The sequence below is a fragment of the Tachysurus fulvidraco genome, chromosome 6, assembly GCF_022655615.1.
Source record: "Tachysurus fulvidraco isolate hzauxx_2018 chromosome 6, HZAU_PFXX_2.0, whole genome shotgun sequence".
NCBI classification, from domain to species: domain Eukaryota; kingdom Metazoa; phylum Chordata; class Actinopteri; order Siluriformes; family Bagridae; genus Tachysurus; species Tachysurus fulvidraco.
This window is the reverse complement of record NC_062523.1, coordinates 17,994,447-18,009,479: the sequence shown is the minus strand read 5'-3', so window position 1 is coordinate 18,009,479 and position 15,033 is coordinate 17,994,447. Positions and strand designations below refer to the sequence as shown.

At 36.3% G+C, this 15,033-nt stretch overlaps 1 protein-coding gene across 4 annotated transcripts in view; it reads left to right on the top strand.

Annotated features, from left to right (window-relative positions):
- Positions 1-15,033, top strand: part of ncam2 (neural cell adhesion molecule 2) — a 159,772-nt gene that overhangs the window by 136,547 nt on the left and 8,192 nt on the right. For 3 of the 4 annotated variants that reach the window (XM_047815434.1, XM_027164778.2, XM_027164777.2), the window contains exons 12-15: positions 1,036-1,209; positions 1,858-1,977; positions 4,411-4,532; positions 6,733-6,907. In XM_047815434.1, the coding sequence (XP_047671390.1) occupies positions 1,036-1,209; positions 1,858-1,977; positions 4,411-4,532; positions 6,733-6,907 (591 nt within the window). Of the gene's footprint in view, positions 1-1,035; positions 1,210-1,857; positions 1,978-4,410; positions 4,533-6,732; positions 6,908-11,941; positions 13,642-15,033 lie in introns of those variants that run through there. The other variant, XM_027164780.2, reaches the window with a different exon arrangement.

Here is a 15,033-nt window from a genome sequence, read left to right as displayed (position 1 = left end):
TCTCCATCATTTGTCCCTGTCTCTCTCTGCCTCCCTCTCTTCCTCTCTCCCTCTCTCATTCTCTCCCTTGATAGAGGTAGGTGCTTGTAATTCAGCTCAGGATGTCTCTTCATGCTCAGCAAGGGAAAATGAATGGAACGATCCTAAAGGCGATTGTGACTGGCACACATACCTGAATGAAACCTTTTACTGTCTCTGTGTGGGACAGTTTACTACAATTGTGATTACTTTGAAAGGATATGATACAATCTAAATGGTGAAGATTTAACAGTGTTAGAAAGGGCTTTTTTTTTAAGTTTCGGTGATCAAAGCGCTGCAGGGACTGAAATATTCTATGCTTATGCAGTTCTAGAGACTCGTGGTATCTTTGCCAAGGTACACTGAATGTTGGCAGTTAATAGTGGACTAGCACCTTACTAAAACATGTTATGTTGGTTTTTCCTTTTCTCTGTCATCCCTCTCTGTATGTAACTTACTATGCAGCAAATTATTTTAAACCATTTATCAGACACCCTTATTCAGAGCTCACAACCTTCCGATTGGTAGCCCAATCGGAATAGGAATCGAACTCACAACCTTCCGATTGGTAGCCCAACACCTTAACCACTAGGCTACCACATCCCATTTTAAGAACCTAGGAGTCCTAGGGGATTATTTGTTAGAATATGTGCTGGCATACCAGTGTGCATGTGGCCTGTTTTCAGAATTCTGTACAAATTCCAAAAAAATTAATAATATAAACAATAGGTGGTAACTGCGTCTAAATTTTTTTTTTTTTCCAAGATGTTTTTTCAAGAAGGTTTTTTTTTTTTTCCAAGATGTTTTGGGTTTGTAACAATTTGTTTTTTGGGGGGATTTCAAGCCATTCTGGGCTTGTAAAGAATTTGTTTAGTTTTGGGTTTGTAAACATTTTCTTTTGTTTTGAGTTTGTAAGTGTCTTGTTTTGTGTTGTTTGAGTTGCATGATTATGTAAGCCATTATATACTTATATATCAGGTTGTCTGTTTATGTTTTCGCTGTTCTCGCTTGTTTCAGATGTTCCATCTAACCCATACTCGGTACATTTAAGCTCTGTGGCCCAGCGCACAGCGACAGTGACGTTTATGAAGCCAGACTCTCATGGTGGTGTTCCTATTGGTCATTATCTGGTCCGATACAAAGACATCAGTTCAAGCGACTGGAGAGATGTCAAGTCACATGGAACACAAAGTAAGTGATAATCTTGCTCTCACAATCAACACTAGGTAACGTTTGTAACAAGTGTATAGACATGTGATATGCAATATTCAAAACATTTTATTTTTTATGTACTGTGCTACCAGAGTAGCAAAATTTTGATAAAGTCTGTTACAATTCTGTTATACAGAGATAAATAAACTTTTTCCACAAACACACAAATACCATAGATGTTTGTTGAAGAGGGGGAAAGAAGTGACCTTAAGCCAGGGATTGAGAAGGATTGGGTTCAGCTGCCTAGAGGGCCTGAGTAGCGAGTCTTCCTCAGTGTTGGCCAAGATTGCAGTGTTTCTGGATCACAAATTGATTTTTCCTCCACAACACTCAGAAGGACTTGCGGGAACATAAAGGACAAATCAGACAGCCAGATAAGCAAGCTCAACTACTTGAAAGGCCTAGAGCTAATATCCATAATGCTGAGAAGAGTTGCCAAAGAGGCATGATTGAGCAAAAGAATAATTGGACTTGCAAACCATGGTCATGACTGAGGAAGGCAATTGGAATTTGATATAAGACTACAATCTATATTTATCTCAAGTGTCAGTTAAATCCATTCTCTAGCTTTTTCTCTTCTCCCGATTCTTTTTTACCCTTATTCCTGCACCGTCTTTCATTTTTCAGCAATAGTGCTGCTCACAAACCTTGAGCCCAACACTACTTATGAGGTCCAAGTGGCAGCTGTGAATGGAAAAGGCCAAGGGGAGTTTAGTCGCACAGAGAGCTTTCAGACACTGCCCATCCGTAAGTACTCCACCAAACAAAGCAAATCTTTTCATTACATGGGAAGTTTATTTAACTTGCAAGAAATTCAATTGTGGCATAAAACACACAGTTAATTTTTATGTTAACATGCTGTATTGAAGTGATGCTATTTTATGTCTTATTTTCTTCTAGGGTCAAAAATACCCATTTTAATTTTTTACTGTTAGTCAAACATGAAGGTTTATGTTATACACTGACAGGAAAAGTACCTTTTAAAGCAAGATTTGTTTTTCAATTTAGTTTAACCAGACCGTAACCACATGAATTGCCAACCTTTACATCAAGTTAAGAAGCCTTAAGCATTATACTGAGTTTAAAATGTCACATTCTGTCAGTCTCATATATACACATCCTGTCTGCACACAGTGTGATGGAAATTTTTACTAAGAAGCTGTCTGAAGGTCTTACCTTCTATGTGCAGGACTAGAAGTTGGTTTTGATCGGAAATTGTTATTACTAGAGATTGTTTGTATAAAATATTACAGGGTCAAAATGAACTGGAGACGAGTTGGCTCATAAACAACTCTAGGCAGACCTTGGTAAGGGTAAGATTATCCTAATCAGGAGACAATCACGTGTTGTCCGTCTAGACAATGGTAGATGATGTTTTCCTTTCTTTAGATTCTGTGTCTGAATCATGTTTATAAAAGCTGAGTGTAACACAATATCAGGGCCCTTCCTCTCTCATGCTACATGAGGAGTATTGGGACCTGTTGCGCAACAGCATACAATAAATTGTGAAACCGTTTTACTCTTGCCCATTGCCTACTAGTGTATTATTTTCTCCAAACTTCCACAACAACGGCATGCATCAAGAGTTACTTACAGATAAATAATTAATCGGGGGTGTGGTACTTATATCACAATAATGTTGACTATTTTCCTATAACAGCATGTCCTGAAGTGTTGCATTCCTCTTATGCCACAGCATAAGATTTGCCTCACCAGTCTTTCTCTTTTTTCTCTTATTTGAAATTAATAAGACAGAAAAATGAGCTGCTCATGTTACAGAGAATCCTCAAAGACATACACCCTAAATATTATACTGTGTAAAATGCTCAATTATAGCTTAACCTATGACTGGTACTGAAACTGAAGACCACTTCCAAAAAAAAAGAATGCACTTTTTACAGAAAGCTTCAATCATATCGATAATTAAATTATATTAATTTTAATATGTTCATGTGTGCTTTATGTTTCTACATAAAAGTCCCTGTGTAGGTTATTACTATAGAAACAATAACATGTTAGAATGAGCACATTTTATTATAGAAAATTATTCAACATCTAACTAATCACAATCATTCTATAGACCGGGCATCACCAAATGGCGGACCGCGGTCCGGATCCGGACCGAGTGACGGGTCTGCCCGGACCCGTTAAAATTCTAATATTATCATATTAAGCATCTCCTTATTATAATCTAATATTATAAGATTATATAAGCTCTTTGATATTAATAAAAAGATAAATCTTTCGTTCATGTGCAGTTAATCTAGTTATTACGACAGGAGCGTCATCAAAAGCCAAGCCAAAAACAGATTGTTTCTGTTCCATACTCCAGAGCAGAAGGTGGCAGTAATGCACCTAATTACGCTGGCAGGACAATTAAGATTCAAACTGCTGGCAGGACAGTTACATGTCCATTTCTCTCACTAGGAACGGAAGATGGAAAGGGAGTAAGGAGAGGTGGAAAGGAGAGAGGAAAAAGGGAGCTGCTCAAAGCTCTGCACTTTTCTTTTATTCAGTAAATTCTGCTTTGTTCAATTTCACCTGAAATGTTCTTTTGCCTAAGGTTCCTGTGTTATTAATGTAGTTAATGTTTAAAAAAGGGGCAGCTCAAAAGTCTTTTGTTTAATTTTTTTTTCTTAAAGATTAAAAGCACTTTTATTTTATTCAAAAGATTCTGAATGTTTTATGTTTTATGCTTTTAATGCTTTTATATTACTTGAAATATAGGCCCTAAGTTCAGGCTGCTCAAAGCTGTGTTTGTACTTTTTATTTATTTTATTCAAAAGAAATTCAGTGTCTGTTGTCTGTTACTTGACATGTAGTAAAGACAACCACAGTATTGTTTTCCATTCAAGTGCCATACAAGTTCAGACTTGGAAAACACTTAAAATTTAACAATAAATTATATAGAAATGTATGTGTGTTATTGATTTTATTAACATGAGGGTACACCATTTTAAGTGACAATATAAGATTCGGACCTTTGCTGGGAGGAAATTTTAGTAACTGGACCTCTTTGAATTTTAATTGAATACTCCTGCAATAGACTATATACTGTATCTATATACTCTATCTATAACTATAGATTCAATAAGATGTATATTTTATCTATATATTCAGCTATAGATTAATAAATAGAGAACAGACTCCGAGGGTTAAGCATTCTTATCTGTGTTGCAGGAGAACCGAGTCCCCCATCAGTGCAGGGACAGAGAGGCATGGGAAAGGCCTACAGACTGGGCCTGGTTAAACAGGACGATGGTGGCATGCCCATCCTGGAGTATATTATCAAGTACAAAACAGTAAGTCATGAATTATTAATACATTTCTTTGTTCATGTAACAAATTTAGAACCAATTATAAGTTTGATCATTTTTAGTCGACAGTTGATGTGATCTGAGAACTGTTGTCATTTAGACAGTGATTCAGTCAGGCAGAGTTTTCTGTAAAAGTTGATCTGTGTGCAAGTGACACTTTTTACTTTAGATAAGACTACGATTAAAGCAGAGCAGTGAGTTTTTCTTCCAGATATAAAGCTAAGAGTGGGGTGCAAAATTAGATTCTTGTGTTCTACATAGAAACAAATGAAGCCATAAAGAAATGCCTGAGGTGCTAGTACAGATAGAGGATTTGTTTTTAGAAGTGTTCAGTCTGCAGTAGAATTGCTTGAGGTGGGGTGTGTGTATGTGCTTCATCATCCATACCACTCTCTATTACTCTCCAATTAGTCTCCAAAGGTTCCTCTCTGTCAATCATTAAAGTGGTGCAGGAGAGGCTGTCACTTTCAGTCATCCACATACAGCACATCATTTATCACATCCTGAAAAGTCCTGTGTCCTTATATAGCCGAAACCATATCACTCACGTCTGCAATGGAGCAGTCCATCAAACATGAAACTCAAATGTGTACAGTAGTAATTATACTAATATGTGAAAACAGTTTAAAGCGAACATTGCTTAGGAGCACTGTAGTGAGTGTAAAGCTGTTCTGTAGTGAGTGTATATTTCCAAACCAGCAGCATTTTGAGTCTTATCAGCAACACACAACACACAAGATCTTTGTTTTTTTTTTTCTTTTTCTTTTCTTTCTTTTTTTTTTTTTTTGCAAACTAAGATAAGGACATTGTTCCCCTAAGAAATGCTAATTAAACCAGCAGGTGTGTGTGTGTGTGTGTGTGTGTGTGTGTGTGTGTGTGTGTGTGTGTGTGTGTGTGTGTGTGTGTGTGTGTGTGTGTGTGTGTGTGTGTGCCCGTAATTGTACTGATGTTTGTGTGTGCTCATTAGGAAGTTGCAGTCTGATACTGGTGTTTGGCTTGTTTATGGGATTAGGAGCTGCTGTTGAGAAATCTGTGTTTACAGATCACTGAACCCTAGTGGATGTCTGGCTTTGTCCCTCTCTCCCTCTATATCTCTAGTGCTGCTCCTAATGTACTCAGTCTCATCTCAAATCCTTCCCCATCCTGTGACCCACATGGGTTCTGTATCCACATCATCTCTCTCTCTCTCTCTCTCTCTCTCTCTCTCTCTCTCTCTCTCTCTCTCTCTCTCTCTCTCTCTCTCTCTCTCTCTCTCTCCTTTCTATGATGTCTTCGTTTTGTGCATGTGGAGGTATGAACATGGGAAAAGGAGATGAAGAGACATAGTGCCTGAGGCCTGTCAGGCGTGTGAAATGCATATTCAACCGTTTAGCTTTTAAAGAGATCTGGCAGTCTGAAAATGTCAAAATATGAAAAGGATGATGATTTTGAGAAGTAGAGTGTGGGTTGGAGTTTTATTGCAGTACAGCAGCCAGTATAATACCATACTATAAACACATGCACATATATACACAGATATAAACAACAGAAATGGGATTATACATGCGAGGATTGATTGTTTCTAAGGGAGAGTACACGGCTGCTGGAGTTTGCCTCTTTCATCTGAAATGCGGTTAATCTTTCTCTGTTGTGTTTGATGAAGTTAGACATGTTTTCTGACACAAATTAAGTTAGATGGATTAGATTTGTGAAAAAAGATTATGCTCCATCCATCAGTACAACATCCACACTCATACAATGATTCCAAACTTGCAGCAAGAACATTTGATGCCTTCGGCAGGAAGGTGTTTATGTTAATACTATAACAAATTCAGAAGTTCCACTGATGCTCATATTTATAAGTTGCTCAAAAGTTCCTGGTTACACAAATACACGTAACTATATGCAGTCATAAAATAAAGTAAATTATTTATAATCGCACTATTTGGTGTCACCCAGGTGAGGATGAGTTACCTTTTGAGTCTGGTTCCTCTTAAGGTTTCTTCCTCTTGTCATCACAGGGAGATTTTCCTCACCCCCGCTGGCTCAGGCTTGCTGATTACGGATATAAATAAATACATAAAAAATTTAAACTTTGTAATCTTTATAATCCTGTAAAGCTGCTTTGCAACAATGTCCATTATTAAAAGGATCTGACATCCTTACAGAGTTTGTGCATGTATTTGTGTGTACTGTGTGTGTTTAGGATAAAGAGGACCAGTGGATGACAAAGGTGGTTCCTGGTGTAAGTGACTTTGTGCTGCTGCAACCTCTCCAGTGGAACATGCGGTATGAAGTGGAGATCACTGCCCGTAATGTCAAAGGGCTGTCTGAGCCCACGTTTGTGAAGTTCTCCATGCCACAGAAACCGGATATTACAGGTACATTCACCTCCAGAGTGCTCTTCAAAAAGCACTCATAAAGCATGTTTTTCTTTTGATATTTCTATATGATGTTTCTCTATCTATCTATCTATCTATCTATCTATCTATCTATCTATCTATCTATCTATCTATCTATCTGTCTGTCTGTCTGTCTGTCTATATATTTATCTGTCTGTCTGCCTGTCTGTCTGTCTGTCTATCTATCTATCTATCTATCTATCTATCTATCTATCTATCTATCTATCTATCTATCTGTCTGTCTGTCTATCTATTTGTCTGTCTGTCTATCTATCTATCTATCTATCTATCTATCTATCTATCTATCTATCTATCTATCTATCTATCTATCTATTTATCTGTCTGTCTGCCTGTCTGTCTGTCTATCTATCTATCTATCTATCTATCTATCTATCTATCTATCTTTCTATCTATCTACAAAGGCTCACAATAAAAGTAGGTTGAACTGTGATATTAAATTGTATGTTCTAGCTAGTGATATATTCTTATACAAACACAAATGTTTTCTTTTACAATGAGCATCCTTTGATTATAATTGCATGCAGTTTCTACATTCTACCCACTCATACTTCGCATCACCATCACCATCATTGTCAGACTTTTAGCCCACAGAAACAATGCTTTTCATTTAACACCCAGAAGGTCACACTTAATGACACTTAAAAGCATTAAAAGTTTGAGTCATTTAGTCTCAAGAGCTCATTGTTATGAAATCAGCAGTACTGGTGAACTATTCAGGGGCTCTGAATAGCTAGCAACCGAATATGTGTATGCCTGCTATTTGATAGATGTGAAATGGTTCGTCGAGTTCTGTCAGTGGTAGTGGAAGAGCGTAGTGTTGATTGAAGCAAAAAATGCCTGTATTACTGGGAGCAGCGCTGTCGAGAAGCAGAGTGAGGTTGATGGAAAGGGAGGCTGGTCGATTGGCTGTCCCCTCTCATTTTGCATGCTCACTGCAGGCAAAGACCCAGGAGTGCTTTTCAACAAGTTAGTCCTTGTCTTTATTCACACCTCAAAATTACGCCCAAATTACATCCACTTTACTCATGACAATGACTATCACATAGATGAGTTTGTCTCTTTCAATTAGCTTTTGTTTAACCAAACATGCATTGAGTCCTCTCAGCAAAATTACAATTAATTTAGGTTTTTTCCATGATGTTTCTAAAAATGTTTTTTTTTCCTCCTGTGTAGTCTTCTTTTTTGCAACATCAAAATTACAGCTTAGAATAAAGCAGATTTTGATAGCCTTTGTGCAGTCGTGTTGTAAAACAGGATTATTCAGGAATTAATAGAAAGACAAGAAAAATAAACACTGAAAAAAGATGCCAGTGTTATCTATTTATCTATTCATGTCCAAATTTAACATTTGTTAAAATAAAATTTAACAATATTGATTTCAAATTTCCAAAGATTTCCTAAATTAAAAAAAAATCTTCAAACATTTTGGGTCATATTTAGTTTTCAAATTAAATATTTTTTATACCTTTGTGTCACAGTGGTATCAAACATGTGGCCCATTGCTAAAGATCAGCTCCATAAAGATCCTAATGACCGAAACCATGTTCTAAATTGAATTGAATGTTTCAAAAAAAGAAAAAACTTGTCTCTGGTATTCCACTGGGGGGCAAAATAGTGCAATAAACGTTATTTCATTAACAATCTAAAAATCTGACACTGTCTGTTCTGATATAAATAATGTAGCGTTTTCACAGGGTTGAATACTTATGAAATCACAACTTTTTTTTTTTGTAAATTATTTAAAAAAAAAAAACTATTAATCATGGGTAGATTCATGACATATTCAAATCCAATCATTTTGTGAATTCCAAATGTGCATTTCAGAAATATAGAGAAATTCTCAAGCAGATTGAGTAACACATTTAAGAGGAATTGTTTATTGGTGAACTAAACACGTTTGTTTTTGTCCTGTCCGCTTGGTTTGTAATACCTGCCTGTTACTTAATATCAGTTTGATATTTAATACTTTTGACCTCACCATTTATCTAGAAAACAAATTTCTACCAAAATTCTGAACTAGAGGATCAAATGTCCAAAGTGATATCAAATGTCTCCTTTCTGAACATATTGTATTCCACAACCCTGATATACAGGCAGGTGCGCACGCATTTTAATATAAGTCACACTTGCGAAAATAGAACTTATACTGTATCTGAGGGATGACAAATAGCTTATGTACAATTTGAAATTGTCTTTCTGCAAACCAACTGGAAGGTTTGGAGCGATATGGTGCTAGATACCATTCCACTTGTTGTCTGAGAAAGTCGTGTTAAAATCCAATTTCCAACTCATAACACTAGTCAGTGCTCAGTATACCATAACAAAGAGGGTCTTGAAGAACAAGAGGGTTAACATGGCTATGTATTGGAAGGTATTGGTAGAAACAATGTTGTCCATGATAACACCTGTCTTTTTTTCACATTTATAGAATAAACTTTCAGATTTGTTCCATTTCACACTGTATTTATCCCCAGGGTTCACAGTAAAAATGTAATGCCTGAGTCCTCCAGCCCCAGTGATACTGTGTGCATATACCTGTACCAAGATCAAATAAAACCACAGGGTACCAATCAACAGGCAATGATGATATTAGATTATCCTAACCTGCATTAGAGAGCATCATTAGGGATATGAAGTAGTTGATTTCTCAATGTAATCAACTTAATCAATTGGGGCAGTGTGGTGTGACAATTTGTAATAAAATTATGGCACCAGCTAAAAGGGAGAGAATTCCAGAGTTCAGAATAAAGACCTCAGCAAGAGCTTTAATAAAAAGTTCTAAACAAAGAGACAATTTTGTCTTGTACCTCTGTTCTCTATAATAATTTCTGATGGCTGATTTTGCTAATAGCATGGATGCTAAAGAATGAGCATTGAGAGAATACGGATTGCGAGAGAAGGATGAGGCCCAAACTACATACTGTATGGTGCACTAGTAGTTGTAACAAGTAGAATGTCTCATTATCAACTATCCCTGAGACTGAGAACCAGGAAAAAGAGCTAATCTTTTCAGATAATGCACTGTAATCTTATAGCACTCTGTTATGTTGGCATTTTCCTCAAGGCTCTGATCTTCTCCGAGGCTAGAAGATGGAAACTTGCTAGCTAGCCTTAGTTAGTAAGCTAGTTGAAAGTCAGTGTAGATAACAACGCTATCACATTTGGTCACGTCTAAATCTTTTCTCTTTTTTTTCCACTAGCCTGCCAAACACTTTATCGAACAAGTCTTATGGTGTTAGCACGATAGGCGAAAGACAGAATAGAGGATTAATGAAAGCAGACCAGTGAAGAGCATACACTCTCACTTTGACCTAATGTTAGCCTGTCTGGAATACAAAAATACAGAGAAAAACATAAACACCTCTCCTTACTCACTAACAAGTGATCATGAGGTCTTTAGGACTAGCTAAAGTTCAAAAACTCACAAAAGGTTAGAACTCAGGTTATAACTGCTCATATTGTTGTACGTGGACTGAAATGTTTAATTTAACCTAGAAAATCCTACACAATTCTGCCAAAAACAGAACCCACTCAAAATCCTGTCTAGGAGTGATCCTAATAACTGCATTTTGTTAGGTTATGAGAGTGTAATATACTGTATGATGCTTATCACAATTATGAAATTATTAGAATTGTACCAACCTTTAATAAACCCAGTATGATATGGTTGAATAACACTTAACATTGTGACCCTGAGTCTACAAGCTAGAATATTAGCTAAGATCTGGACATCTCTTGGCATTAAGAAAATGGGTCTATATCAGATAGTAAGTCTGTATCAGACAGGATCATCTTCATTACATATGAGAAAGGGCTATTTGGCTGTTATTTAGTAGCAGTAGAGCTACTAACATTCTATACCAGTAAAGTTTCTGTAATTCAACTTGAAACAATTACCCATGATAAAAAAAAAATATTATCGTTTCTTTCCAAGTTAGGAAAGGTTGTTGACCAAATCAGTATGACATTTTCAAAAGTAATATTACCATAGCGATATGAGATATATACCAGAGTATGATCAGTGATTACCTCCAAAAGAGGTGTCCCAATGGAGCAAGCAGTGACCTTATCAACCACACTATTGTTGAGCAGAATATAATTCAGTGTCGGGGGAATCTGCCATACTGCAAAGAAATATAGAACTGTAAAGTCTTCAAATATCAAACTATATTTGTCACGAATTTCTCTCAGACCAATAGTTTAATTTAGTATAATGTTAATGAAAATAACAATGCAGCGATTCATATCTAGAGAATAGTTTTCCTGTTTTACTACTAGCTTGTTTATAGCCATATTCTCCATCTTCAGTTAACAATTCTTGTATAATCCATAACCTGTGTCAACAAGATATAGCACTGGATGTGTGGAGCCACATTGAGAAGTTGGGAAAGTCCTCAGTAAGCTTTAGTGAGTTGCATGTTGTTGCCTTGCAACTCTAATGAAAGTTTTAGGATCATTATTAATAATTCAATGTTGTTAAAGCAGGCTTAGTAATATGCCAATAGGGTCTGAGAGTCTCATTAGGGGCAACTAACACCTGGGAATCACAATCCAAGTGATCCATTAATCAGGATATGTGACAGTAACCATATATATGTATATTTATGTGTATGCTTTTTTCAGTGAGGTTGATTTCACTGCTAATCAGACATATTTTTCTCCCATCTTCTCCCTCTCTCCCTTCCCTTTTTTTTCTTATTCTACCTCCATCCCTGATTCCTGTGCTCTTATTTATAATTCTATTGTGTTGCCTCTTTTCTGGTTCCCTCTAAACAATCCCTCTCTCCTATTCCCTCCTAATGCATAATGCATTGCACTCGGGACCACAACACAAATCGCTGGGCTCTTTGTTTTGCTCCAAACTGGCACTAAAATCCCTTCTCTTCACTGCTGTATACTTCTTCCTTAACAATAAATAAAAACACTTCCTGATTACAATGCTTCCCTTCCACTTATGCCAAATCTCCTTTATATAAACCCTTTTTTGAGCAGCACATCCACCACCAACTGGACATGGAATCCCCACACTTCACTCTGCCCATGCAGTGGCACTCATCGGATCTACACTGTCATTCGCTCTGCATTTGTGTCTCTGTTGATGTCATTCCATCTCCATCCTGCCACTGGAAACAGATTTAAAGACTGAGCCAGTCGCCTACCTCCAGTTTTTCCACAAATGAACCTAGCCTCTTGGAGAGATTACTGATTCTTAGCAATGCCAGCTGACTGCATCGTTACACGTGATCACACTGACCTACAGCTCTGAGCTCTGGGGTTCATTCTCATGTCGGCAGTTCAGCGTTATGTGCCTGTTTTTATATTTTCTATCGCACTGAGCAGTTTCTGAGTGTTTCTGTTACTGCAATCTGTAAGCCTATTGTTAAATTAGTTTCATTAAATACCTGAGCTCATATTTGTTATTCATACACACAGAGATACACGACATAGACCTGCGTTTCAGCTCTTTAGTTTGTATAGATTTCATCACTGTGAAAAGTGGTTGGTTTGTACTATCACTTGAATGACAACATTTAATTCTGCAGATATACATAAGCCGATGCCATGCAGCACTTTTTAAATAATGACAAATAGGATTTCAGCATATTAGACATTAATGCACTGTCCCTTAATGAGTTTTACATTATCCAGGCTCTGTCCCTGTTAAATGATAATAATAAACCATTTTAATATTTTACAATACACCAAAACAGTGCACTACAATAATGGTGTACAAATTACTTTCCGTTTTCTGCACATAATTTCAGTATTAGGAGAATAGCGGATTCTCATGTGATGAATTGAAACTACCTGCTTTAAATAAATGAGAAGATGGTTTGTTTTTATCTCATCTGTGAACAGTGCAGTTTAATCATACAAGAACAATAGAATAAACTAACCATAGTTTCTTACTTAAGTGAAAGTGTAACTAACTGTGCTATGTTTATCTATGAACCAGTAAAAAATGTATGTAAAACAAATGTAACTGGGTTTAATGGGTCAATAGTAAAACTAAGCAAAATGTAGCTTATTTAATGTTAGAATAAAGAATGTATTTGCTTCTGCACTTCCCTTTAATAGTTTTCATCTGGCAAAAGATTAGTTTTTGTTTGCTGAATAAACATATTAAGTATATTATCTGGAGTGTACCAAAAATATATTGTCACCAAAAATGTTATTGTCACCACCAAACTCGCTAAATCCTGTGACAGTCATTTTCGCAAAGTATTGACAAAACATGCATGCACAAGACGAGCTATTTTTTTGCCAGTAATCTTTCCTAAGACATGATGCTTAGTACTGAAGACTAAGCGTTTAAATGCATTTATGAGAAGAAAACACTTATGCATAACAATAGCTTGGAGTGGGTCTGTTAAACGTTCCTGGTCTGTAAATATCTTAAGCATTGATTTTAAACTCAATTATAACTGAATGCAGAAATGTATTTTAATCTAGATCTTTATTTCCAATAACATACTAAGAGCTGAAAATGATTCTTTGTGCAGCTCAAAGAGTTTCTTAGTTTAAACCACTGAATTTTTGGTAGCATTGCAACCTGCCAGAAAATTGCACTGCTATAATGATACTGACAAAAGCCTTGGAGTCTGAATGACACTTAATTCTCTACAAGAGTGGAATGTTTTTTTGTTGACTGTTCCAACTGGAACAGCAAATGAAATGGGTCGTAATGTTGTTTTTTTGTTTCCCATTACAACTATCACACTACTCATAAAAAAGGTGGTTTTTTTTTTTTTTAATAAAAGAAATAAAATAAATTAGTATGTATGCAGTTGTTAATATTAAAGCCTGATGCATCCAGTCATAAATCACTCGAGGTATAAACCATTTCCAATTGTACAAATGCCTTATGCAATTTTATATTGAATACACAAAATTTTGAAAGACTTTGTCCTCGAAAAGCAGCCATTTTGGACATTTTTCCATTGACTGGCTTTTTTTTTATATTTTAGAAAAACTACAAAAAGCTGTGGCAGCTTAGATAAATATGTTCATCAAGGCAGTGCTTTTTGGTGGCAATTTAAAAGCACTGTTTAAAATGGCATTCTGAAGCCATTCTCAAAGAAATGTCTCACAGATATTGATGAAAGAAAATGTTTTATAATGTAATGCCTGGTTGGAAGAGCAACTCTCAATATGTCATTTGTGGACATTTAGAAAATGTTCACACGTGTCCATTACTGGCAAGCTCTATAATTTGCCTTAATATCTATCCTGCTGTGTTGAACTGTAGAGAATTATATAAAAGTTTAAAGGACAACTTGGCAGAAAAATGCTGAATTGTAAAATTCACAAAGGATAATGTATTCTTATTTATTAGAATAAGTTTTCCTATGGTACATGAAATGAGTAGGAGCAGATCAGATTTCTGATTTTTTTTTTTTCCCCAACAGCCTAAAATTATGAACTTAAATTCCCATGGAAACATGTTGTGATTTTGTTTTGCTTTTGATACATTCATGTGCACAAAGGCTTCTCCAAATGGAAGCCTTGGAACCCACCTGTCCTCAGGAATGGTCTACTGAAAATCTCATTATTCCCCATTGACTCCAGGTGGTATTTTAACATTCTTAGGTACAACTTTACATGCACATAATGATTTCTGATCTATGAGCCCAGCCCCTAAGCAGAGCCATCTTGCCTTTGGATAATGGCCATCCCAGGGGCAATGACACTGTTAAACCTGTAATGAGTGGAGGGTCACCTCTGCTTGGGGAGCGTAATGTCTTAATGGGCTTCTGGGTCTTTAAAGGATCATTATAGAGCTATGCCTCACTTGTTCCCTCAGCATGGACAGTACTTGAGCAGGACTCATATTTATGTTATGAGCAGCTCTCAAAAGAGCAGGCTGACTTCAGTACCTTGCTTCAGGGGAGGGTAAAGGTAATGGCCTCAGGTTCTGAAGTTTTCTTTAGGTTTTATCAGTAACTATTTATAAAACATCTGTGCTTGTTTGATCTGCATTATGCCATTCTGTTAAATACAATAAAATGAAGAAGGAATGTTTTTAGTCTTCGAATTCTTTTTAACTTTTAGATTTATGAATTATTTTTGTGCTGGATTTTTTT